The sequence below is a fragment of the Ahaetulla prasina genome, chromosome 6, assembly GCF_028640845.1.
Source record: "Ahaetulla prasina isolate Xishuangbanna chromosome 6, ASM2864084v1, whole genome shotgun sequence".
Classification (NCBI taxonomy): domain Eukaryota; kingdom Metazoa; phylum Chordata; class Lepidosauria; order Squamata; family Colubridae; genus Ahaetulla; species Ahaetulla prasina.
The window spans coordinates 24,749,360-24,773,129 of record NC_080544.1 but is presented as its reverse complement, the minus strand read 5'-3'; the positions used below and the strand labels follow the sequence as shown (position 1 = coordinate 24,773,129).

General features: G+C 42.1%; 1 protein-coding gene across 3 annotated transcripts in view; it reads right to left on the bottom strand.

Annotated features, from left to right (window-relative positions):
• LRRC20 (leucine rich repeat containing 20) overlaps nt 1-15,181 on the bottom strand; it is a 140,446-nt gene extending 125,265 nt beyond the window's left edge. For 2 of the 3 annotated variants that reach the window (XM_058188764.1, XM_058188766.1), the window contains exons 1-2: nt 15,041-15,181; nt 9,319-9,449 (exon numbers count right to left, since the gene is read on the bottom strand). In XM_058188764.1, coding sequence (XP_058044747.1) covers nt 9,319-9,418 — 100 coding nt within the window. In that variant the 5' untranslated portion in view covers nt 9,419-9,449; nt 15,041-15,181. Of the gene's footprint in view, nt 1-9,318; nt 9,450-9,603; nt 9,636-15,040 lie in introns of all 3 variants that reach the window. The other variant, XM_058188765.1, reaches the window with a different exon arrangement.
• Between the last annotated feature and the right edge of the window lie 8,589 nt (nt 15,182-23,770).

The following is a 23,770-nucleotide window of genomic DNA, read 5'->3' as shown; positions in this document are numbered from 1 at the left end:
TCAGCCTTCCATCCTTCTGAAGTTGGTAAAATGAGGACCCAGATTGTTGGGGGCAATAGGCTGACTCTGCAAAACCGCTTAGAGAGGGCTGTAAAACACTGGGAAGCAGTATATAAGTGCTATCGTTAGCCTTCTGAGTAATGCACCCACTGAAAGCAGAACTCCGAGGCAGGTAGATTCATCAAAGAACATGTTTATTGGATACATTATATCGGCACAACCGGTGAAAACCAACTCTAAAACTTCTTGTGGTTTTCACCTAAGTAAAAAAGCAAAAGTCCCCCCTCCCATATGTCACCGGTCACATTGTCCAATGAATATAGCTGGCAGGCTGCTTGGTCACTCCTCTCCTTCAACAGCCACCTGTTACCTGGGTTCCCACAGGAAAAAAATTTGTTTTGGAGGTTAGCTGGGCCATCTACTTCGCCCCTCCCTTCCCCGTCTCAGGCTTTGTGGCAACTATGAGGCAGCACAAGATGGCTTCGCTTCAGGGTTGACAGCTATTGCTATTCACTTTGCATCTGTGCCTGAGAGGGCCAGGACAGTGGTCGCTGAGTGAGTTGATCATATGGGTGATTGGCTTAATAACTGCAATGACTTAATATTGTAATAGTAGACTCCATTGCAGTCATAAGTCGAGGACTATCTGTCTGAACACAGGTAGTCCTCAACTTACAACAACAATTTTGGTCACTGAGTGATGCAGTCACCCTGAGACTATCCCAATTAGTGACCACAATGCCAGCACTCATTAATCCCATTGTTAAACGAGAATTGTGGGTTAAGCAGAGGACATATTAGGTAGGGCATGCAAGGGTGCCTGTTTGGGTGGGGCGGTCCAGGCTGCATATAATTTGGAGGGAGGGCTGCTGAAGTACTGCACAAAGCTGTTGTGACCCAGGCCCAAGTAGGTATTATTAGACGCAATCAGGTCGAAAACAAATAGACTTTATTAGAACAGCTGAGAATTAAACTCATTCTCAGCGTAGTCCAAACTAAATCAAAGCAAATTCTTCCTAATACAATTCTTCAGTCTTATCACCAATCTTAGTCTAATTAAGCAAACTGCCAAAGGCTTTTCTTGGCAAAAGTTCAGAAGCAGAAGACGCGGACAAAAACAAATGCAGCAAGACAAAGCTATCAACGTTGTTTTTTTGGAAAAGAGCCCAAACGCCGTTGCTGGTCTTTTAAGCCTTATGGGAGGGGCCAATCATCTCTTCGCCCTACTCCCAAGTTGTCCTCTTTGTTTTAGCTGCTCTTGCCTTCTGGCAGCTCTTCTCATGCGTGCATTAGGAACAGGCTCCTCCTGTTCCTCTGCCTCACTACTGTCAGCCTCTGGAGGCTCCGGAGTCTGCACATCACTCCCAGATGGCCCTGGCCCCATCTCTGCCTCTGACATAGAGCCGTCATCCGGGCCTTCCCCAGCCTATGTTCTTCCTCAGCCTCATCACTGTCTGACTCCATTGCCAGCTCCGGAGACTGCTGGCGGACCACAACAAAAGCCTCAGCTACCTCTGGAAGTCTCAGCTATCCCAGCCTGGCCCAGCAGTGCAGCACAAAGCTATCACACCCAAGAAACCTCAGCCCCCCTCATCTGACCAAGGAGCATTTAGAATTCCTGGGCAGTTCCCTCCATTGTCTATCTCTGTCCCCTCCCCCTTTCCAACTAACACCTTTTGGCTGCCTTACACAATGGCACTCATCAGTAACAGTGCTGGCACTGGGGGCTGAAATAGAGGTTTCCAACTGCACTGCCCCCACACCATCCCCAGAGCCACTGCTGCTGCTGAGGGCTGCTATTCAGAGTGGTCAAAAGAGCATAGATCAGGGGGGAGATAGATGGGTGGGGAGAACTGCAGCGCCCCTACAAAGATAAGTGTGGGCAGGCTGCCAAAGCCCCAAATTTTGGTCATGGGTCTTTGTGGGCCCTGCAACAGCCATAACTTCAGGCACAGGTCCTAAGTCTATGTTTCTCAGCCACATCATAATTTCAGTTGGGAATGATTGGTTATAAATTGAGGACTACCTACATAATGCTCATACATTACAGGACTACCTACATAATGCTGTAATGCTCTCTACATGGGGCTCCCCTTGAAGTGCGTCCGGAGGCTTCAGTTAGTCCAGAACGCAGCCGCGCGGGTGATAGAGGGAGCTGCACGCAGCTCCCATGTAACACCTCTCCTGCGCAGGCTGCACTGGCTACCTGTGGCCTCTCGGGTGCACTTTAAGGTGTTAGTCACGACCTTTAAGGCGCTCCATGGCTTAGGACCTGGGTACTTACGGGACCGCCTACTGCTACCACATGCCTCCCACCGACCCGTACGCTCTCACAGAGAGGGACTCCTCAGGGTGCCATCCGCCAAACAATGTCGGCTGGCGGCCCCCAGGGGACGGGCCTTCTCTGTGGGGGCCCCCACACTCTGGAACGAACTCCCCCCGGGCTTACGCCAGATATCTGACCTTCGGACATTCCGTCGCGAACTGAAAACATATCTCTTTATTCGCGCGGGGCTGGCTTGAATGAAATTTTAAACTTAAATTTTTAGCAATTTTAATGGGGTTATTGGTTTTATGGTAAATTTCTTAAATTTTTCAGGCTCATTTAATAAGTTTTTAACTGATTTTAATTTTGTATATTGTATATTGTTCTTTGTTGGTTTTATTCTGCCTGTACACCGCCCTGAGTCCTTCGGGAGAAGGGCGGTATAAAAATCAAATAAATAAATAAATAAATAAATAAATAAATAACCAAGTCAACATATGAGACATATTCATTTACCGTTGTAGACAGTCATACCTGACTTAAAAATAGCACTCCCTTGGCTATATTCCCAGCAATTACTATTCAGAAATACGCTGCCAAATGGGATACTATCCAAACTGTACATGACTTTGAATTCAATTCCAAAAAGATGCTTTAGAACAGGGATATCAAACTCAAGGCCCTCGGCCTGGATTCGACCCGTAGAGTGCTTAGATCTGGCCCGCAGGGCCACCCTGGAAACCGCAAAGGACCGCTGTGCCTTTGCCAGCAAAAACGGAACCTGGTGAGGCCGCGTGAGGCTCACCCGGGCTCCGTTTTCGGCCACGACAGCCTCCTGCAGCCCTCTGCCAGAAAAAATGGAGCTTGAGGTCACGCACGACCTGCCGGGGCTATGTTTTTGGCCACGATGGCCTCCTGCAGGCTCCTCAGGCTCTATTTTTGCTGACAGAGAGCTGCAGGAGGCTGTTGCAGCTGAAAATGGAACTTCAATGAGTGAAATAGAGCTGGCCATGCCCACCTTGGCCACACCCCCTGGCCCCCCAAGGCAAACACAACCCTGATGAGTCCCTCAATGAAATTGAGTTTTAGAAAATTTGGGGGTGCAAATGTAGTACTGGCCTCCAATTCTTTAAAACAGATGTACTTTTTTCCCCAGATCGTATGCCAGCTATGATCATTTAGAAGCCATAAAATTGATTAAAAACATTCACGACCTAATGGTTCATTTCCTTCAGTAATTTAGGATAATCTTTTATAATCTGCAGAATCTAAAAGACAATATTATTACGACGGTTGGTTGCACAGTCAGACAGTCATTTAGATTGCATTTGGCATTTTAATCCAAATATCGAATCCTCATTATTGTTATTATACAATAAACTTGTATGTTGCCTGATTCTCAACAATGCTGGCTAGCTCAATCAAATAAGTTATAATAAAATCAATAAAACATTAAAAATAAAAATAAAGATCACAGACTCTCACAGCACAACCTACTTCTAAAATAGATTGAGGGGATAAAAGAGACGTCCATTGAAGTGACAGTGAAAGCACCATATAAAGTAAGTAAGCAGATAAGAAGAATTATTTTTATTTATTTATTTATTTATTTACATTTATACCCCGCCCTTCTCCGAAGACTCAGGGCGGCTTACACTATGTTAAGCAATAGTCTTCATCCTATTTGTATATTATATACAAAGTCAACTTATTGCCTCCAACAATCTGGGTCCTCATTTTACCTACCTTATAAAGGATGGAAGGCTGAGTCAACCTTGGGCCTGGTGGGACTTGAACCTGCAATAATTGCAGGCAGCTGTTGTTAATAACAGGCTGTTTAGCAGCCTGCGCCACTCTGGACCCTACAGAACTGGGCCAAAGAAACCTTTGCATTAGCCAAATATATCCATTCAAAAAGCTTACAAACATGGATAGGAAGACAATGGTCCATCATAACTTGAGAGATCTGGACTTAAAGGAAATAGTCATTGAACCTTTGTCATGGTCAGATCACTCTCTCCTTCGCCTGGACTTTCTGACCGCTACCCAACACCGCAGGGAGACGGAACCATTACGTTGGTACCGTCCCAGGCGCCTGATGGACCCAGAGAGGTTCCGGACGGAGCTTGGGCCATTTCCTGAGGGTCTGGCTCACGGCACGGCAGAGGAACTAGCTGCAGCCTGGGAACGGGCTGCGGCTGGGGCCTTAGACCGTGTCGTGCCTTTGCGGCCTCTGACCCGGCGTAGATCCCAACCGGCTCCTTGGTTCTCCGAGGAGCTGAGGGGGATGAACGCGGAGAAGGCGCCTAGAGAGTTCCTGGAGGTCCAGCCGTTCAGAGGCTGATCGGACACTAGTTAGATCCTATACTAGGACCTACCTAGTGGCACTGAGGGAAGCGGCGTTGCTCGCCTCCTCCCTCATTGCGTCGGCAGATAACCGCCCAGCTGCCCTGTTTGGTGACCCGCTCCCTCCTTCACCAGGGGCGGGATGACCCGCTGCAGGGACGTGCTGAGGAGTTTAACGGTTATCTATACGATAAAATCGTTCAGCTGAAGGACGGTCTGGACCAAGATTGCAGCGATTCGGACGGGGCGTCTGAGGCGGTCTTGGTGATGTTGTGTGGGATGAGTTTGACCCTGTGACTCCCGAGGACATGGACAGGTTGCTGGGTAGATTGAATGCCACCACATGTTTACTGGACCCGTGCCCCTCCTGGCTGGTGCTGGCCACTCAGGAGGTGACACAAGGCTGGCTCAGGGATTACAGTGCTTCCTTGTTGGAGGAGTCTTTCCGGCCGCCTTGAAAGAGGCGTGGTGAGGCCCTCCTCAAGAAGCCTCCCCTGGACCCGGCTGTTTTAGGTAATTATCGTCCAGTCTCCAACCTTCGCTTCGCGGCGAAGGTTGTAGAGAGTATGGTGGCATATCAGTTCCCCCTGCACCTGGAGGAAACTGTCTATCTGGACCCGTTCCAGTCCGGCTTGCGGCCGGTTACAGCACTGAGGCGGCTTTGGTCGCGTTGGTGGATGATCTCTGGAGGGCCAGGGATGAGGTTATTCCTCTGCCCTGGTCCTATTAGACCTCTCAGCGGCTTTCGATACCATCGACCATGGTATCCTGCTGCGCCGGTTGGGGGATTGGGAGTGGGAGGCACCGCATCGGTGGTTCTCCTCCTATCTCTCCGACCGTCGCAGACGGTGTTGACGGGGCAGAGGTCACCCGGCGCCTCACTTGTGGGTGCCGCAGGGTCGATTCTCTCGCCTTCTGTTCAACATCTATATGAAGCCGCTGGGTGAGATCATCAGTGGCTTCGTGTGAGGTACCAGCTGTACGCTGATGACACCCAGCTGTATTTTCCACACCGGGCCACCCCAATGAAGCCATCAAGTGCTGTCCCGTGTTTGGAAGTCAGACGGGTCTGGATGGGGAGAAACAGGCTCAAGCTCAATCCTCCAAGACGGAGTGGCTGTGGATGCCGCATCCCGCACAGTCAGCTGAGTCCGCGGCTGACTGTCGGGAGCGAGTCATTGGCCCGATGGAGGGTGCGCAATTTGGGCGTTCTCCTGGATGAACGGCTGTCTTTGAAGACCATTTGACGGCCGCTCCAGGAGAGCTTTCCACCAGGTTCGCCTGGTGCCAATTGCGCCTTTCTAGACCGGGATGCCTTGTGCACAGTCACTCACGCCTGTGACGCCTCGCCTGACTACTGCAATGCTCTCTACATGGGGCTCCTTGAGGGCATCCGGAGGCTACAGTTAGTCCAGAATGCAGCTGCGCGGGTGATAGAGGGAGCCCCTCGTGGCTCCCGAGTGACACCTATCCTGCGCCGGCTGCACTGGCTACCTGTGGCCTTCCGGGTGCGCTTCAAGGTGTTGGTGAATGTCTTTAAAGCGCCCATGGCATAGGGCCGATACTTACGGGACCGCCTGCTGCTACCGAATACCTCTCACCGACCCGTGCGCTCTCACAGAGAGGGCTCCTCAGGGTGCCATCAGCGACAGTGTCGTCTGGCGACACCCAGGGGAAGGGCCTTCTCTGTGGGGGCCCCCGCCCTCTGGAACGAACTCCCCCCAGGACTTCGTCAACTTCCGGACCTCCGAACCTTTCGCCGCGAGCTTAAAACTTACTTATTCATCTGCGCTGGACTGGGTTAGTGTTTTAATGGGTTTTAATGGGTTTTAGCTCTAAATTTTAATTCTGGCCAATTTTAATAAGTTTTTTAATTGTATTTTAATTTGTATTTATAGTATTGTATTTTTACTTGGCTGTGAACCGCCCTGAGTCCTCCGGGAGAAGGGCGGTATACAAATTTAAATAATAAATAAATAAATAAAATAACTTTGAATGGTCACAGTCAAGAACTATCTATATTTAAAATGATTGTTTATAATTACTGGTTTGTTTAACCAGAGATGAGTTAAAGGTTGTTTATTCGATATGCTATACCACCTGCGCTGGTCTACAAATCATCACAGATGAATTTACAGCCCTTAGGTAAAGGTAAAGATTCCGCTCGCACATATGTGCTAGTCGTTCCCGACTCTAGGGGACGGTGCTTATCTCCATTTCAAAGCCAAAGAGCCAGCGCTGTCCAAAGACGTCTCCATGGTCATGTGGCCGGCATGACTAAATGCCAAAGGCACACGGAACACTGTTACCTTCCTACCAAAGGTAGCCCCTATTTTTCTAGCCAAAATCTAACAAAAGCCATTATAGCTTAGCATGCTTTCTGGATTAAACAATACTTAACTTAATGTACCTGGACTTTTAGTTTAAAATCTCCATTTTTAATTAGTTGGAACATTAAATTCTCAGCTATTTCTACACTCCATTGATCAGAAGTTCTGGGCCAGTGTCTGAAGTTAATAAGGACCCAGTGCAGTTCTGAATAAAACTCAGCTCAGATCAATACTCACAATGATAGAGTTTCTGGCGGTCAGTAGACTTCTGCACACCTCAATGACACTATCCTCAAGACTCAGGAAAGGACTGTGCTCCTCTCAAAGATGCTGTGACATCAGCAGTCATGCCTTAGAGTCTATTGTGACATATTTTATATGGGCTGCCTACAACCTGAAAGTTGTAACTCAGTGGTATCAAACTGGAGGGCTGCATGCGTCATGCACAGGCCACGCCCACCCCAGCTCCGCAAAGGGGGAAAACGTCGCAAAATGACACGTGACGGCAATGGTGAGTTTGACATCCGTGCTGTAGCTAGTGCAAAATACAGCAACAAGATTATTTACAAGACAAACCTGCCAAAATAAAGTTGCTGTATGCATTGCCAGTCACGCTTCTGGGCCACTTTCAAAACATTTTAATCTTTTAATAATAAAAATTATTTTTAATGGTGAAATACAAAAACATCCTACATCAACAGCAGAAATAATGATTATAAAGTAATTATGATGATTATGAGTATACAGTGAAGGAAATATATTGATGTATTACAGTGATTAAAATAAGTTGTGATAAAAGAACAAAAATTAACAAAACTTAATAACTGTAGATAAAAATATAAAATAAATTCATTCCCTAAGCTTATCATTACATCTAGTCCAGATAGCAATGTATTATGCCATGTTCTCTGATTTTTAGAACACTTTTCAAAAACAGATAACTTACATTGTATCTTGGATCTATTCCTTAATTACAAGGGTAATTTGTTTTCATTGTGCAAAATTATCCTTATCCTCTTTAATAACGTACAGTATTGCCATACTGTAGTTTGCTTTTTTGATCTAGGACAGTACAGATCAACATCCACATTGATCTGTACATTCTGGTCTATACGATTTCTTGTTCAAATCCAGTGAACTGTAGTTTGCTCAACAAACGATGGTTAAACAATCCAGGACGTGGTGTGATATGAGAACCAAGTCATAATGTAGTAAGTTTGCCTTTGACTTGGTATATTGTACAATCCTGGTTTGCAATCAGTCATGGTTTAAAATTTAATATGATGTGAGGTTGCAGTCATATGCACGCTAAGATATATATCAGTGATGGCGAACCTTTTCAGCACCAAGTGCCGAAAAGGGAGCGCTCGTACCTGGGCCACAACCCAGAAGAGGAGCTGCCCAGGGCTCATGCACGCACCCAAAAAATGAACTTCCGGTTTCAGCTACTAAACCTCCGGTTTCAGCCAGCTACTCTTCCGGGTTTCTGGCGCGCATGCACACATGACGATCAGCTGGCCGGTGTGCATACTCATGCAGGAAAACAAAAAACCAACTATAAGATCTTCTAGTTTCCGCACTGCTACATGCGAAGAGGCCAGCTGATCATTGTGCGCACATGTGAGCCAGAAACCCAGAAGAGGAACAAGTGACACCGCCTGTGTCAGGCGACATGGCTCTGTGTGCCATTTCGGGCACGCGTGGCATAGATTCGCCATAACAGATATATATGCATGTCTGGAGTTGTTACGCTGTGATATGAGCTATCTACTGATAGGTCTTGAAAACCCAATCAGAACTCTCTTCTCTGTTGGAGACTTGACTGGCTTGTGATGGACCAGAACATCTGGTCTAGTGATACCCTTCCCTTCCCCATTGTTATTTTAGAAAACCAGTTTGAGGGTAGAGCTTGGTATAAGTATGATACACCTAATTACAGGCTCAATTCTTGGCACTTCTAGGAGAATGGACAGGAATTCTCTCATTTTTAGGAATCGATTGAGAATGTCTCCTGAAAAGCCATTAACTTGCTGTAATCAGTACTGGGCCTTCTAGCTCAGTGTTTCTCTAAGATGTGTGATCTTCAACTCCCACAATTCCCCAGCCAGTTTCCAAGTTTGAACACTGCTTTTAGCATAATATATAGAAGTAGTCCCCGACTTGCAACAGCTCATTTAGTGACCATAAACTTAACAACAGTGATTCATTTAACAACTGTGGCAAGAAAGGTCATTAAATGGGGCAAAATTCATTTAACAAATGTCTCACTTAACAACAGAAAATTTGGCCTCAATTGTGCTTGTAAGTTGAGACTACCTGTAATAGCATCCTAAATTCTGGGGAGGGGGGGGGGAAATCCAACAGTGGTTCACTTACCAAGAGAATCTGCTTGATTTTCAACTGTTTCATTCACCTTCTTAGCTACTCTGGCAACAGCTTCACCCATTTTTTTCTCCATGCAGGTATGTCCAACCATGAAAATCCTTTAGGGAAGGAAGGTCCTACAGCTAAGCAAACAAAAACAAAAAAATCAAAACAGGCTCCACAATGCTAATATCTCACAAAGGGTTAAAATGCAGCTTTTCTGAAAGAAAGAAAAAAGTAAGTCAATGTGTGCCTAAAATTTACTGAGGTCTGCTAATGTTTAACAGATTAACATACCTGAAGAAGCAACAGGTTGTTCCTTCTATGAGCTGGACAGAGAAACAAATTCAATAAACAGGTGCATCTTGAAACACAGCTCTCCATCAGGAACATGTTCAAAAGAAAATAAATTTGGAAAAAGCCTCTGTTTGTAGAGGTTATTGTTGTTTATCAGGATTAATACACAATACATAGTAACAGTAGTTTTTATTGCTTATTAAAGTGGGTACTCTTAATTGGTTTTAGGAGGCGTGACTAGTACTAAAAAGGATGAGTATCAAACAAACCATGTGACTTATCACGTGACTTTTTGTTTCAGCCAGGAAGGTCTTCCAATCTGTCCTTTTTCTTATATCAGTGACCTTCCCAGCATGGCCGACTTCCTGTCTGCCCTCTGCAGCTGTCCCCCACTTCCTTTTGTAGGGCATCAAGTACCAAACAAACAATAAATGCCGGAACAACATTCTCGTGTCAAAATGCATCGCATACCAAATTTAATGAGTTTTGAAGCACTTGAGTACTGAGGTAGTACTGTGTATGGCAAGAATTCAGAAAATGACAAGCAGGAAGCTTCCAGGAGATACAAAAAACTTAACATTTAGTTCCCACCAAACATTCATTCAAATTTTTAACTTCCGGAGGAAGAAATGAAAGACTGAAGACAGCTCTATGAAAAATGGAGATGATGATCGTGGCAGAATGAAGACCCAGCAAGAAGACTGGCTCTTTGAAACTCTCCAGACAAGAAGAGGGCTTGAGATCACCCACAAGTGCTCCAGACAGTTGCTCCTCATGAGGAGACCACAAGATAGCAGTCTCCAGTGGACTTAAACCTCTGGAAATAACCATCTTGCTGAAGCAGTCAGTGGTTTGGAAAGGATACTAAAGTCGCACACTTCCTTTTCTAAACACTTTCAGAAATTTCTTGTTAGATCAACAGATTTGACAGCACTGGGTGAATTTCTTTCAATTCTTAATGGACAAAGTTTTAAATACAAGTTTAAGAATGAAGGCAAATCATAGGTGTTCCAGGATAACGTTGCAGGATCTAATCTGCACACGCTCTGCTAGAGAGAAGTTCCCTGAAGATGGGCTCCAGCATGAATCCGAAAGGTCAGAAGACAAAACTTACGGTCTCGGTGACCGACCCAAAGAGGATCCTTCAGCAAGTTTAAGAATTTCTTTTTTTTTTTAATAAACAGCAAAAAGGTGATTAAAAGTTTGATATTAGAAAGTTACAAATGGATTAAAGGTCTATAAAGGTATGTGGGAAAGATCTTGAGAGACTGGGCCAACAGAATCTGCTAAGGAAATGGTCAGATAAGAGATAGTCCAACTGCAGCTGGATATTGTGTGCGGCAAGAGGTTCAGAAAAAACCCTCCCTAGTTTGGGGGGCTGTATAGAAGCACAGTGTATTACAGGTAATGCTCAAATTACAACCATTCATTTAGTGTCCGTTTGAAGTTACAACGGCACTGATAAAAGTGGCTTATGACCATTTTTCATACTTGCGACTGTTGCAGCAGCCCCATGGTCACGTGAGCAAAATTCAGATGCTTGGCAACTGGTTCATATTTATGATGGTTGCAGTGGATCATATGATCAACTTTTGTGACCTTCTGACAAACGAAGTCTATGAGGAAGCCAGATTCACTCTACAACCATGTTACTAACTGTAGATCTTAAATTGGGACAAAACTCCCTTAACCGTCTTGCTTAGCAACAGAAATTTTGGATTCAACTCTGGTCATGAGTCGAGGATTACCTGTATGCTTAATTTTACAGAACAAGATGAATGTATTTTATAGTTTTATCTGTCTTGAAGTTATAGGATGGAAGTTATTCTTTTTCTATAGTTTTCTTTTCTTTTTCTGCACCACCCCCCATTTTGCTTTTTTTTTCTGTGACTCACCTTTTCCCCCCTTATTTTACTTTCCTGTATTTACAGTTAAACAATCTGTTAAAATTTAATAAAGTCTTAGAAAATAAAAACCATTCATCCAGATTTTAAGGTAAAGTAGCCTAATCTTTAATGTCTTTCATTCTGTCTCCTCACTCTAACCACTTAAACATTTATAGATGTGGGAAGTAAAATATGATCCAATCACATAACGGCTGTGAAAAAGAAACAACTTTAGACAACACTAGTCACGGTGATAAATGATTCAGCATTTCTGGTTTTTCTTTTTTTAATGAACAAGCCAGAATCAGAAACCAAGGCCAAAGGATGGTCTCCATTTATAAGCAAATAAAGTCAATGAATTACCTTCACATACTTGTGGCACTCCAGATCCACAGAACAAAAGCTACTATTTCACAGTGAAAGCTGAGTCATTTCCAAAGATTCTGGCTGATTTTTCTAAAATGGAAGCCAAAAACCTATATACTGCTGCCTGTTCAAAGCCGTCAAACCTGAATTCTCCTAAACACCTCCCTGATTTAAACAAGGGTTTCTGCTTTCATCTGATTTTTAGTTATTTCTTTTTCTTTTTGCTATAGAACTTCACTCCACAGTGATGTGAAATTCATTGGAGCAAGCTAGGAGTACACGCCCACCTACAAAATTAGCAGCGTAAGCACTTACCCAGGTCATCAGCTACAACATGGTTATGGGTCTGAATCTGAAAAAACCAACACTGCACCAATGGATCAATTTGTGCATGTACATAACAGTGCATTCAGAAAGTATTCAGACCCCCTTCACTTTTCTCAATTTTGTTATGCTGCAGCCTGATTCTACAGTTGTTGAAATTCACTTTTTTTCTCATTAATCTACACCAGGGGTGTCAAACTCGCGGCCCGCGGCCCAGATGCGTCACATGCTGGCTCTTGTCCCACCTGGTTTAGCGAAGGGAGAAAAAGTCTCGATACGTCAAGTGACAACGCCATGATGACACAAGTTTGACACCTTTGATCTACACTAAATACCTCATAATGACAGAAGTCCTACACTTTATGGCCAGATTAAATAAACGATTTCCCCTAGCTACGGTAGTATTCAGCACAGCAGAGGCTTAACAGATGTGGAGTTACTGATCTTCTATTTAAAATGCACAGTCTTGTTCTAATATTGCCATCTATGATTTTCAACATTTATACAAAGGACAATCTAACTTCATATTTTTTGTGTGTGAAAGGACTGCATTGTTTGTAGAGAGATCCCATAAAGATCTGTATTTTGGACCAGTATTGTTTAATTAGTTTGCATACGGCCAAGAATTAGAGATGACAAAAGTGGACCAGATTAATTCATGGATATAGGTATAAATAATGATTCAGCTGTGTTAGGCCCAGATGAACACTTGAGGGCACAAAAGTTTTTTTGTATATCTTTACTGCCTCCGAGTGGTTGGAAAGTGCAAATATACATTTAGGATTGGGAAAAAGCAACTACTGTAATCCTAACAATTGTTCTATCTTCTGAATCAACCTTCTTCAAGGAAGCAGAAGACGCATCCATAATTGTGTGTTCTCCAAATATATCCAGATAGCCACAACAGTTGAGTTTAGTATGCCATCATTCAGCGTTTCCCTAACCTTTGCAACTTGGAAGAAATGTGAATTTCAACTCCCAGAATCCCCCAGCTGGCTGGGTAATTCCCAGCTGGGGAGTTGAAGTCCACGCATTTTCAAGTTGTCAAGGTTGGAAAACATTGCCAAAAGTGAACAGCATCCAACTTCATGGCCCACAACAGCATGATGTCACAGGGAGTTGATCCTATGCTAAACTAGCCTAGGATGTACAGGTAGTCTTCGACAACCACAATTGAGGCCAAAATTTCTGTTGGTGAGACATTTGCTAAGTGTTGGTTTGGCCCATTTTATAACCTTTCTTGCCACAGTTGCTAAGTGAATTACTGCAGTTGTTAAGTTAGTAACACGGTTGTTAAATCAATCTGTCTTCCTCCATTGGTTTTGCTTGTCAGAAGGTTACAAAAAGGTGATCACATGACCCTGGGACCCTGCAACCATGAGTCATTTGCCAAGTGTCTAAATTCTTGATCACATGATCATGGGGATGCTGCAACGGTAGTAAATGTGAAAAAAAACCAGTCATGTCACTTTTTGCAGCGCCATTGTTACTTCAAATGGTCACTAAATAAACTGCTGCAAATTGAGGACTACCTGTAGCTAATAGACCATGTTTTATAGAATGCCGTACTGTTATTATCCAATCCAGGCCAAAGGCAATTAATCAGCAAATTTATAGTTCAACCATATTTTTTTTTAAACAATCCTGCATAAATCCAGTGGAATACTGGATGTCTCAGCACAACCTGTGTTTGCATGGTGCAACTGAAAGAAACTTAGCTGACCCCCTTTTTTGCCTACAGTTAAAAAGAGTTCACCTTTGGAATTCATTGGAAGAGGCCCAGTGTTTGGAGAGAGGAAGAAAATGGATTGAGCAAAACACAAGCTAACCACAATGAACAGAACATCCTCCTTGCTCAGTCAATAGTTTGACTGTCAAAACTGTCAAACTATTTACTAAATCTGCACTACTATTAATCTTCTCATAGTTCCCATCCACCCATCTCCTTCCACTTATGACTGTATGACTGTAACTTTGTTGCTTGTATCCTTATAATTTATATTGATATTGTTTCCTGATTGCTTATTTGTACCCTATGACTATCATTAAGTGTTGTAGCTTATGATTCTTGATGAATGTTTCTTTTCTTTTACATACACTGAGAGCATATGCACCAAAACAAATTCCTTGTGTGTCCAATCACACTTAGCCAATAAAAAATTCTGCCCTGCCCTGCCCTGCCCCTGCCCCTGCCCCTGCCCCTGCCCCATCCCTATTCTATCCTATTCCTATTCCTATTCCTATTCTATCCTATTCTATTCCTATTGTAGTCTATTTCTATTCTATTCCTATTCTATTCTTATTGTATTCCATTCCTATTCCATTCCATTCTATTCTATTCTATTCTCAACCCGGGCAGCCAGGCAGAGTGGAAGACCAGTCATCCGCCGGGAAAAAATCTGTCTGAGCTCTAGGCAAAGGACCACAGCGCAGCCACACCATTGTACGTGCTGAAACTCACAAGAGCTTCGCACTAGTACCGGAAGTTCGAGTTGTGCGTCACTCTCCTCTCCTTCCTTATCTCCAGGAAGGCAGATCCATTGTGCGTTCTGGTACGCTTTATTCCGGGGTGGGGGTGGTCTCCAACCTTGGCAACTTTAAGACTCGTAGACTTCAACTCCCAGAGTTCCTCAGCCAGCTTTGTTGTAGCTCTTTGCTCTGGGAGTTGAAGTCCACGAGGCTTAAAGTTGCCAAGGTTGGAGAGCCCTGCTTTATCCTGTTGCAACGAGCGGTTTCTGCGCGGGGAGAGGAGCAAGCCTCCATCCTCTGCGCCCCCCTTCCCCACCTTCTGAAGTGCAATTAAGGCTGCGGGTCTTTGCTCTCTCCCACCTGCCCGGTTGCTTTTTTCCCCCCACGCTTACCGCAAAGGCGCAGCAGGGTCGCCTTGTGTCCTGGGCGGCTGCTGGAGAGTGGCGCACCGGCGAACCCCGCGCTCTTGGCTCGTCTCCCCAGGCCATGGAGAAGGACGGGAGCAGCTGGGCCTCCGTTTTTAAACCCCACCGAGGGGGTGGGGAGGAAGGGAAAAGCTCTCCCGACCAGCCGGACGGAAAACAGCCCCGTAACCCGCCGGGGCCAATCATCGGCGGTTGAAGCCGAGCGAAGCCAGGTAGAACGAGCGCCCTCTCTCGTGGGGGACCCGGGGAGGCGTTCTGCGCGGTTCCGCGGGAGGGGTGGGGGGGGGGTTGGGGGGATTTAAAGGCAAAACCCGTCCTCGCCCTCTAAATGGAGAGTTTTGTTGAATTTGTAAATGTTGTACCTTTGATGAAGGTATATTTTTTTTTCCTTTTCTTTTACGTACACTGAGAGCATATGCACCAAAACAAATTCCTTGTGTGTCCAATCACACTTGGCCAATAAAATTCTATTCTATTCTATTTCTATTCTATTCTGCCTGGACGGATCGTCAGAGACCAGGTTGGCGTTCAGATGAGAGACCGCCAGGGCAGGGCAGGGGTGGGGGGGAGCATCTTTCAAGAGCCAGTAAGGGCAACCCCCCTTTTTTAATCTCTTGCCAAGGCAATAAGGATGTGCTTGAAAAGTGACCAGAAGAGAATAGAATAGGGAATGGGAATGGGAATGGAAATAGAATAGAATTTAGAATTACGCCGCCTTCTACGAGACCTGGGTTTAACTGATAGAATCATCTATTACAATGTCCTTCCTGTCGAAGACTACTTCAGCTTCAATTACAACAATACACGAGCACACAATAGATTTAAGCTTAACCGCTCCAATCTTGATTGCAGAAAATATCACTTCAGTAACAGAGTTGTTAATGCTTGGAATACACTACCTGACTCTGTGGTCTCTTCCCAAAATCCCCAAAGCTTCAACCAAAAACTGTCTACTATTGACCTCACTCCATTCCTAAGAGGTCTGTAAGGGGCATGCATAAGAGCACAAACGTGCCTACTGTTCCTGTCCTATTGTTTCCTTTCATTATATCCAATTAATATAATTATTACATACTCATATTTATATATATGCTTATATATTGTATAGTTATTTCATGCTTATGCTTATATATACCATGTGACAAAATAAATAAATAAATAAATAAATATAAAGAATAGAATAGAATAGAATATAAATGGAATGGAATGGAAATAGGAATGGAATGGAATGGAAATAGGAATAGAAATAGAAATAAATAGGAATAGAATAGAATAGAATAGGAATAGGAATAAATAGGAATACAATAGAATAGGAATGGAATGGAAATAGGAATGGAAATAGGAATAGAAATAAATAGGAATAGAATGGAATGGAAATAGGAATAGAAATAGAAATAAATAGGAATAGAATAGAATAGGGATGGAATGGAATGGAAATAGGAATAGGAATAGGAATAAATAGGAATAGAATAGAATACAATTTTTTATTGGCCAAGTGTGATTGGACACACAAGCAATCAACAAAAGTAAATTAATCAATTAAGGCACTGAGGAGAGGTCGGTGTTACTTTCAGGACATGATAAACGGGGGAAAAAGATGCAGTGTCTCCATATGCTTGTTTCCCCTTTCTGGAAGAGAGTGAATCTATCTATATATATATAAAAAAAGCGAAATCCACTCACTCATCATGAAATCTCCAGAACGGTAAAACCTACAAACTTGAAATTTGGCACGTACGTTCCTCTTGGCTTTTAGGTGCTCACTAAGAAAGGATTTTTCAAAATGACCATCTGATCATTAGCATTTTATATACTGCATATTCATATACTGTATAATATTAACATACTCTGATGCTAAGGAGTTAGCGGTTCTACTCCCCCTCCCTACCTGGGATGTTCCAACTGCCACTTGCTTCACATTCCGTTATCTCAGGTCAAACTGGCAGACGTTCCACTCCTTCATTCAGGAGCAGTCTGGGGCTCCTTACAGTACAGTACTGACTGCACAAGTCAAGAGCTGTGAAAATATTTACAGACCCTTCACATCCTGGACATAAACTGTTTCAACTCCTACCCTCAAAACAATACTATAGAGCACTGCACACCGGAACAACTAGACACAAGAACAGTTTTTTCCCTAATGCCATCACTCTGCTAAACAAATAATTCCCTCAACACTGTCAAACTATTTACTAAATCTGCACTACTATTAATCTTATCATCATTCCTATCACCCATCTCCTCCCACTTATGACTGCATGACTGTAACCTTGTTGCTGGTATCCTTAAAGTTTATATTGTTTCCTAATATGATTTGATTGCTTATTTGTACTCTATGACTTATCATTAAGTATTGTACCTTATGATTCTTGACGAAGGTATCTTTTCTTTTATGTACACTGAGAGCATATGCACCAAGACAAATTCCTTGTGTGTCCAATCACACTTGGCCCAATAAATATTCTATTCTATTCTATTCTATTCTATTCTATTCGTTGCAACCTCACCAAAATGTCTACCCCTTCCACCTATGGAACTGCTTTCGAACTCAAGGCAGTGGGAAAGAGATTCCCTTATGAGTTTCAATCACCGACCACCACTGAGCCAATGGATTGTGAACCGAATTTCTCCTGCATAGTGTCCCAGCCCCAACTCACTTCCTACACTGACCTCCTCAGTTCAGAGAAATCTGTTCCTTCTACTGTAACATCAGTTAAAGGGAAAAGACTGTCTTTCTGCTGCCCGGAAGCACAATGGATGCTTCAAAATGACATCTATTGGAAGAAAGATTTTCCTACAATTGAAGAATGGACACTTAAAAGTATCGAATTTAGCAGAAATGGCTAAAATTTCTGTGTATTTGAAAGACTATTCTCAAGAAAGATATATATTGGAATGGAGAAGTTGGATTGACTATATTCAAAATAAGTATCAGACTAAAAAGTATCGAATAGCTTATGAGTGAATCTAGGAATTGTATTATATTAATGTATTAGTTTAAATGGGAAAGGGGAGTTAAGGGTGCAAAGGGAGAGGAGAGACTATGGTTATGGTTTTTGTTGTATTTTAGTGTATGATTGTTAGATTTTATACCCTGTATTTTGTTCTGGGAAGTCTGGGGGGGAGGGGAAGGGAGGGGGGGAATAATTGTTCTTTGTTTTTTGTAAAACTTTTTCAATTAAAAAAAATGACATCTTTTGGAGCCAGAGAAGTGAAAGAGGGAAATTTTATGCCAACATTCAAAGTGCAGGGGCAGGTTTACCACAGGTTAGGCAGGGTGTACAGTATCATGGCGGGGCCTCAGCAGCAGCCTACATTTCTCCAGATATACTTTGTTGGTGATGATGACAATGAAAGATTGTAAAGACCTGGGGATGCTACAATGGTCATAAGTGTGAAAAATGGTCATACGTAGCGGGTATCCAGCTAGTAGTCTATAAACATATAGAGCATGCTTAGTTAACAGAATAACAAGAGTTGGAGATCTTCTAGTCCAACCCGCTGCTCAAACAGGAAACCCTCTACTATTCCATACACATGGTTGTCTTATCTCTTCTTTAAAATCTCCAGTGATGGAGCACCCACAAATTCTGAAGGCAAGCTGTTCCATTGGTTAATAGTATCACTAATAGTATCAGTAAATTTTTCTTCAGTTTTAGGTTGGTTCTGTTGATGATTAGTTTCCATCCATTGCTTGTCCTGCCTTAATGTGCTCTGGAGAATACCATATTTTTCGGGGTATAAGACGCACCTTTTTCCCCCAAAAAAGAGGGTGAAAATCTGGGTGCATCTTACACTCCGAATGTAGCCCCGCCTAGCCTCTTGAACAGAGCTTTCAGAGGCTAAAAAAAGCCTCCAGAGGTTTAGAAAAAAAAGCCTCTGAAACAGAGCTTCAGAAAAAAAGCCTCCGAAACAGAGTTTTGAAACAAATTTTCAGAGGCTTTTTTTCTGAAGCTTTGTTTCAGAGACTTTCAGAGACAGAAAAAAAAGTTTTTTCTGAAACACAGTTTCAGAAGTTTCAAAGGCAGAAAAAAAAGCCTCTAAAACAGAGGTTTCAGAGGCTGAAAAAAACCAAGACATAGAGTTCACAACCAACAAACCTGTTGCTAAAATTCACCTCTGGGAACAGCTGATTGAGGATATTCCAGGAGGCTGATCCACCCTCCAGTCAGCTTTTTTCTTATTTTCCCCTCCAAAAACTAAGGTGTGTCTTATACTCCGGTGTGTCTTATACTCCAAAAAATACGGTATGTTGACCTCGTCTTCCCTGTGGCAGCCCCTCAAATATTGGAATATTCCTATCATGTCACTCCTAGCCCTTGTTTTCACTAGACTTAGACCTCTTGGGAGGGATGGTGTTTATTTTCCCCCCTAAAGCCCAGCAGAGTTCCTGAAGAATGCAGTTCATTCCCTCCTCGGTAATAGCTCCATTTCTGGGTTAACTATTAGCTGTTGCAGTGATGAATTTTGCAAGCTAGTGCAAACGTGTCACCTTTTTTTCTCACTTATTTTGGCCATGTCATGCAGGGGAATTCAATGAAGAAAGCAATTATGTTTGGAGGGATATATATTAATTTGACAAATACATAAATAAAAATTCGTTAAGCAGCCCAGACTGGGCTCGTTCCATCTTGAACAAACATCTACCACTCCTTTAGCTTTGCTGAAATATTTGGTCCTCTGCTGATAATTACAAAAGAGAACAGAATTGAGGGAACATTCTTCCATCAATTAGGTTGGAAAAAGTTTGTTGGTTTCCTTTTCTTCCTTATCTCATTTCAGTTCAGAGATAAATTCCTTAACTATATATTTAGGTTGCTGAAGTCATGCCCTCTTCCCTCCCTTTTCCTTTTTCCTGTGAGTTCACAGATCATAAGCAAAGTATCTTTTTTCATGTGTACAGTAGTGTGACTTTGGAAGCAGTTTCAGCTGAAAGAAAAAGAACTATAGGTAGTCCTCAACTTACAACCATTTGTTTATTGACCAGTGTTACAGTGGCATGCAACTACGATAGTCCTCACACTTAAGACTTGCAGTATCCCCACAATCACATGATCAAAATTCGTCCTTTTTGCAATTAGCATGTATTTACAGGACTTGCAGAATTCTGACAGCAATTGGGGGAAGCCAGATTCATCTAAGGACTGCATGATTTACTTAACTGCAATGATTTGCTTAACTAGAGCAAAATAGGTCATAAAATGGGGCACAGCTTTTTAACTGTCTTCATTAGCAATAGAAATTCTCCCAATTGTGGTCATACATTGAGCATTATCCAGAAGCAATTTTGTGGCATCAAATATTTGGATAAAAGATAAAGTCTCCTCAAGGCTCAAATTTCATGGATTCATGCATGTAGTTTTCTACTAGGCAAGAACATATAAATGATTTGCTACTTGCTCCTCCCAGGAAGCTGTTTTGACTTTCATCTTGGCCAACAGCCCTGTGATTTCTTAACAAGTGTTACACTTAAATTATCCAGTCGTGCTTGATTTCTGAGCCCAGACAAGCAAACCAAATACTGCATACTTAGCCTTTAATTTGAGTTGCTGTAATAAGACAATATTGAACAAGCTGGAACTACTGTCAACAACTGCATTAGAAGGACAAAAATAATCATATTCTACGGGATGATCATGTCCATTTTCTTGATACTTTGATAAAGCTATCAGATACTATATTTCTTCCCTTTTACCCTTGTTTTAAGATATTGAAATATGAAGAAAAAAAGCAAATATTGAAATAAAGTTTTAAAAAACAAGGACTGCCTCATTTGCATTATTAAAAAGCCATAGTAAAAAAGGATAAATTACTTTTTAGTGATAAATCCTCCCTTCCACTTCTGTATCTCCAACCACTAGCCAGTTTAGCTATTTAAACTTCCCACCAAATACATGTGTTGATTTCTATTTGAATCCTAAAAAAACAAAAACATAGTCCAAATGTCTGTATCTGCCTTGCTGTGTGGTAGATAGTATGTAAGTGAACTTGATTATCCTTCTGTTCAAGTCTCCATTAGTTTTTGCTAATGTAGCAAGTTTCCTGTTTTTGGTCCAAAGGGTCTCACTAACGTGTTCCTAGCCAGATTCACACAGCCCTTCTCCCATGTATTGAAAGAATGAGTTATGAAAGCCTCACAGCAGAAATGTTTGTATAACATCATATGTTTGGCATGATGAGAGAGGCTAGTGCTTATCTTCATGCATAACTGCAAACAACTAAAGATTCTATTGTTAATCTTCTATTCTTTGTGTTCCTCACTTCTACGTAATAGATTTGGTGGATGTTCTGTTTAAGAGCAATGAGTTAAGAAAAGCATAAAACCCACAATTAGATTTGGCATTTTATACTTCCTTCTTTCATCTATCTGTAGCCATGCTTAAAGCTGTTGTTTTAAGGAGGACTGTGAATTTAAAGCCTTGATGAGCAAAATGAAGTTAGTAAATTTAGTTCTCAGAAATTTACATTGGAAGCTGCTTTATGCCAAAACCTAGTCTTAAGAGTTCTCCTGCACTGGACTAAGGGATCTTTTTTGATTCCTGATGGACCTTACCAATGCAAAATATTTTCTCCACACACCCTCTGCCCAGAGAATTAATCATGCAATCCTCAGTTATGCTTGATTGCTGACTCACGATTTCTTAATACTCCTCATCATCAATTTTGTATTCATTTTCATCATGACGCACACACCACATCAAGTTACTGGCATTTCACTGTCCTGAAAAATGATTTTTTTCCCTTGTAGAAAAGCACTAGAAACAGTCATATCTAACTAGATGCTCATGCCTAAGAATAATTCAGAATATATTCTGTATCTTTATGGAACAAAAATATACTAATTACTCCATAATACCGATAGTATACAATATTTTGTTTTGTTTCCAAGTAGGGCATGACATGGGTGAATTGTGCCAAGGATCTCTTTCCTCCTATATTCTGGTCACCAGAAAATGAAGGCTGAAGCAAATGGCTCAAACTGAAGTTAGACATTGTAAGAATCAGTGAACTGGAGCTCTAAGGAAGCAATAAAAAAAAAGTTAACTTTGGCCTTGTGGAAAAAGACAACAGAGGAAAGGAACATGGTCACCAAATACAGACTCCCACCTCAGTTAAATCTGTATAACATTTTACTGAAACAAAATCGTTCTTGGATATGCTTACGCTGACTTCTTTTAACCTATCAACGCGACCCTTGCTGTAAGGATGCTAGAAATGTAGTTCTTTGAGATGTGCAGCATTGGAACAAGGTGTCCAAGGGCCTCTATCTGTGTCAGTTTTGTCATACTTGTACTAAAAAGCTGTGTGCTTATTTGGAAGACAAAGCCCTGAGTTTAGCAGAAGTGGTTCTAGGTATTCAAGAATAAGAGATAACTATGACTCTCCTTGATAGGATTATGTTCAAGATAGGAGTCACTTACAAGAGACAACTACAAGAAGTTAGAGCTACAAGATTGAAACCTTGATGGGAAGACTGACGGGCAGCCTGAATTAATTGTATCTGGAGTAGGAAACCACATCCTGGCCACTGCTCCTTATGGCACTATGATATTCAAGAGAATGCAGAGCTAAGATGTTTGGGATAAGAGATAGTGAAGCATGATTCTTGTTGCACAGTTGCAATCCAGCAGATACATTTTTCTGATGGATAAGAATTTTGCAAGAAAACATTTGTAAAAGGCTAAAAAGCCTAATGATCATCCTAACTTTAAAGTTAAAAAAAAGGAAAAATAATGGGGATTTTATAGTCTGGTTTTAAGCATGGTTATTTGGAAGTGAATCACACTGAATCAAGGACACTTTCTACTCCTGAGCACAGAAAATTGTGCAGATATAGTGCAGGTCTTTTACCTGTTTATGACCCCGTTTTGTCAGCTGAAAATAAGTAAAGGTACAAACATATTATGAAAATTAAAAATGGGGAATGAAAGGAACCTTTATTAAACATTAAGAAGCCAACAGGAATATGAAGCTAAATTCCTACAGTTGACCACAATATGTCGAAGATGAATACACAGATAAAATTAATTCTAGGGAGGGATGTTAATGATAAAGATAAGATTGCAAAGGATTATGCCTTTAGTACAACACTGAAAAATAATAAAAGAAAGTATATAACTTTCAATGTATAGGTATGGGGATGATTCTTCAGAGTACAGTATCATGACCTGCATGAATCAATCAGTAGTAAACCAAGTGGGGATTGATGGTGCCTTGAGACAATGCATTAGCAAGCAGAAACGTGGGATAGGTGAAGCACATGACTGACGAGAAAAAAAATATGTTTGGCAAGTTTGACCAAAGTAGGAAGCAGTAGTTAACTGAAATATAAATATTGCGAAAATATCTTTACAAGACCTACAGTATGAGCTATTTTTAAATAGTTCAAATGGTGAGCATTTGTGGAGTCACAGTGAACAAGACTCAGAGGCAACTTACCTGTAACTGAATTCATAGGTAAGCTTCATAATCAGTAAAAATTTCCTATATATGATTAGGTGCATTTAGTTTTTCCCTTTCTGGCATTTGTTTTGGTCACTAGCAAGTTTTTAACAATAATTTTGCCATAGACTGATTAATACAAGGAAATAAAGAACTAGTTCATGTTTTGAATCAGAGTGTTGCAACCAAGGAAGAAATAAATAACAGACAAAAATAACAATTCTAGGTTTTACAGAATACACACAATTGTCCCAA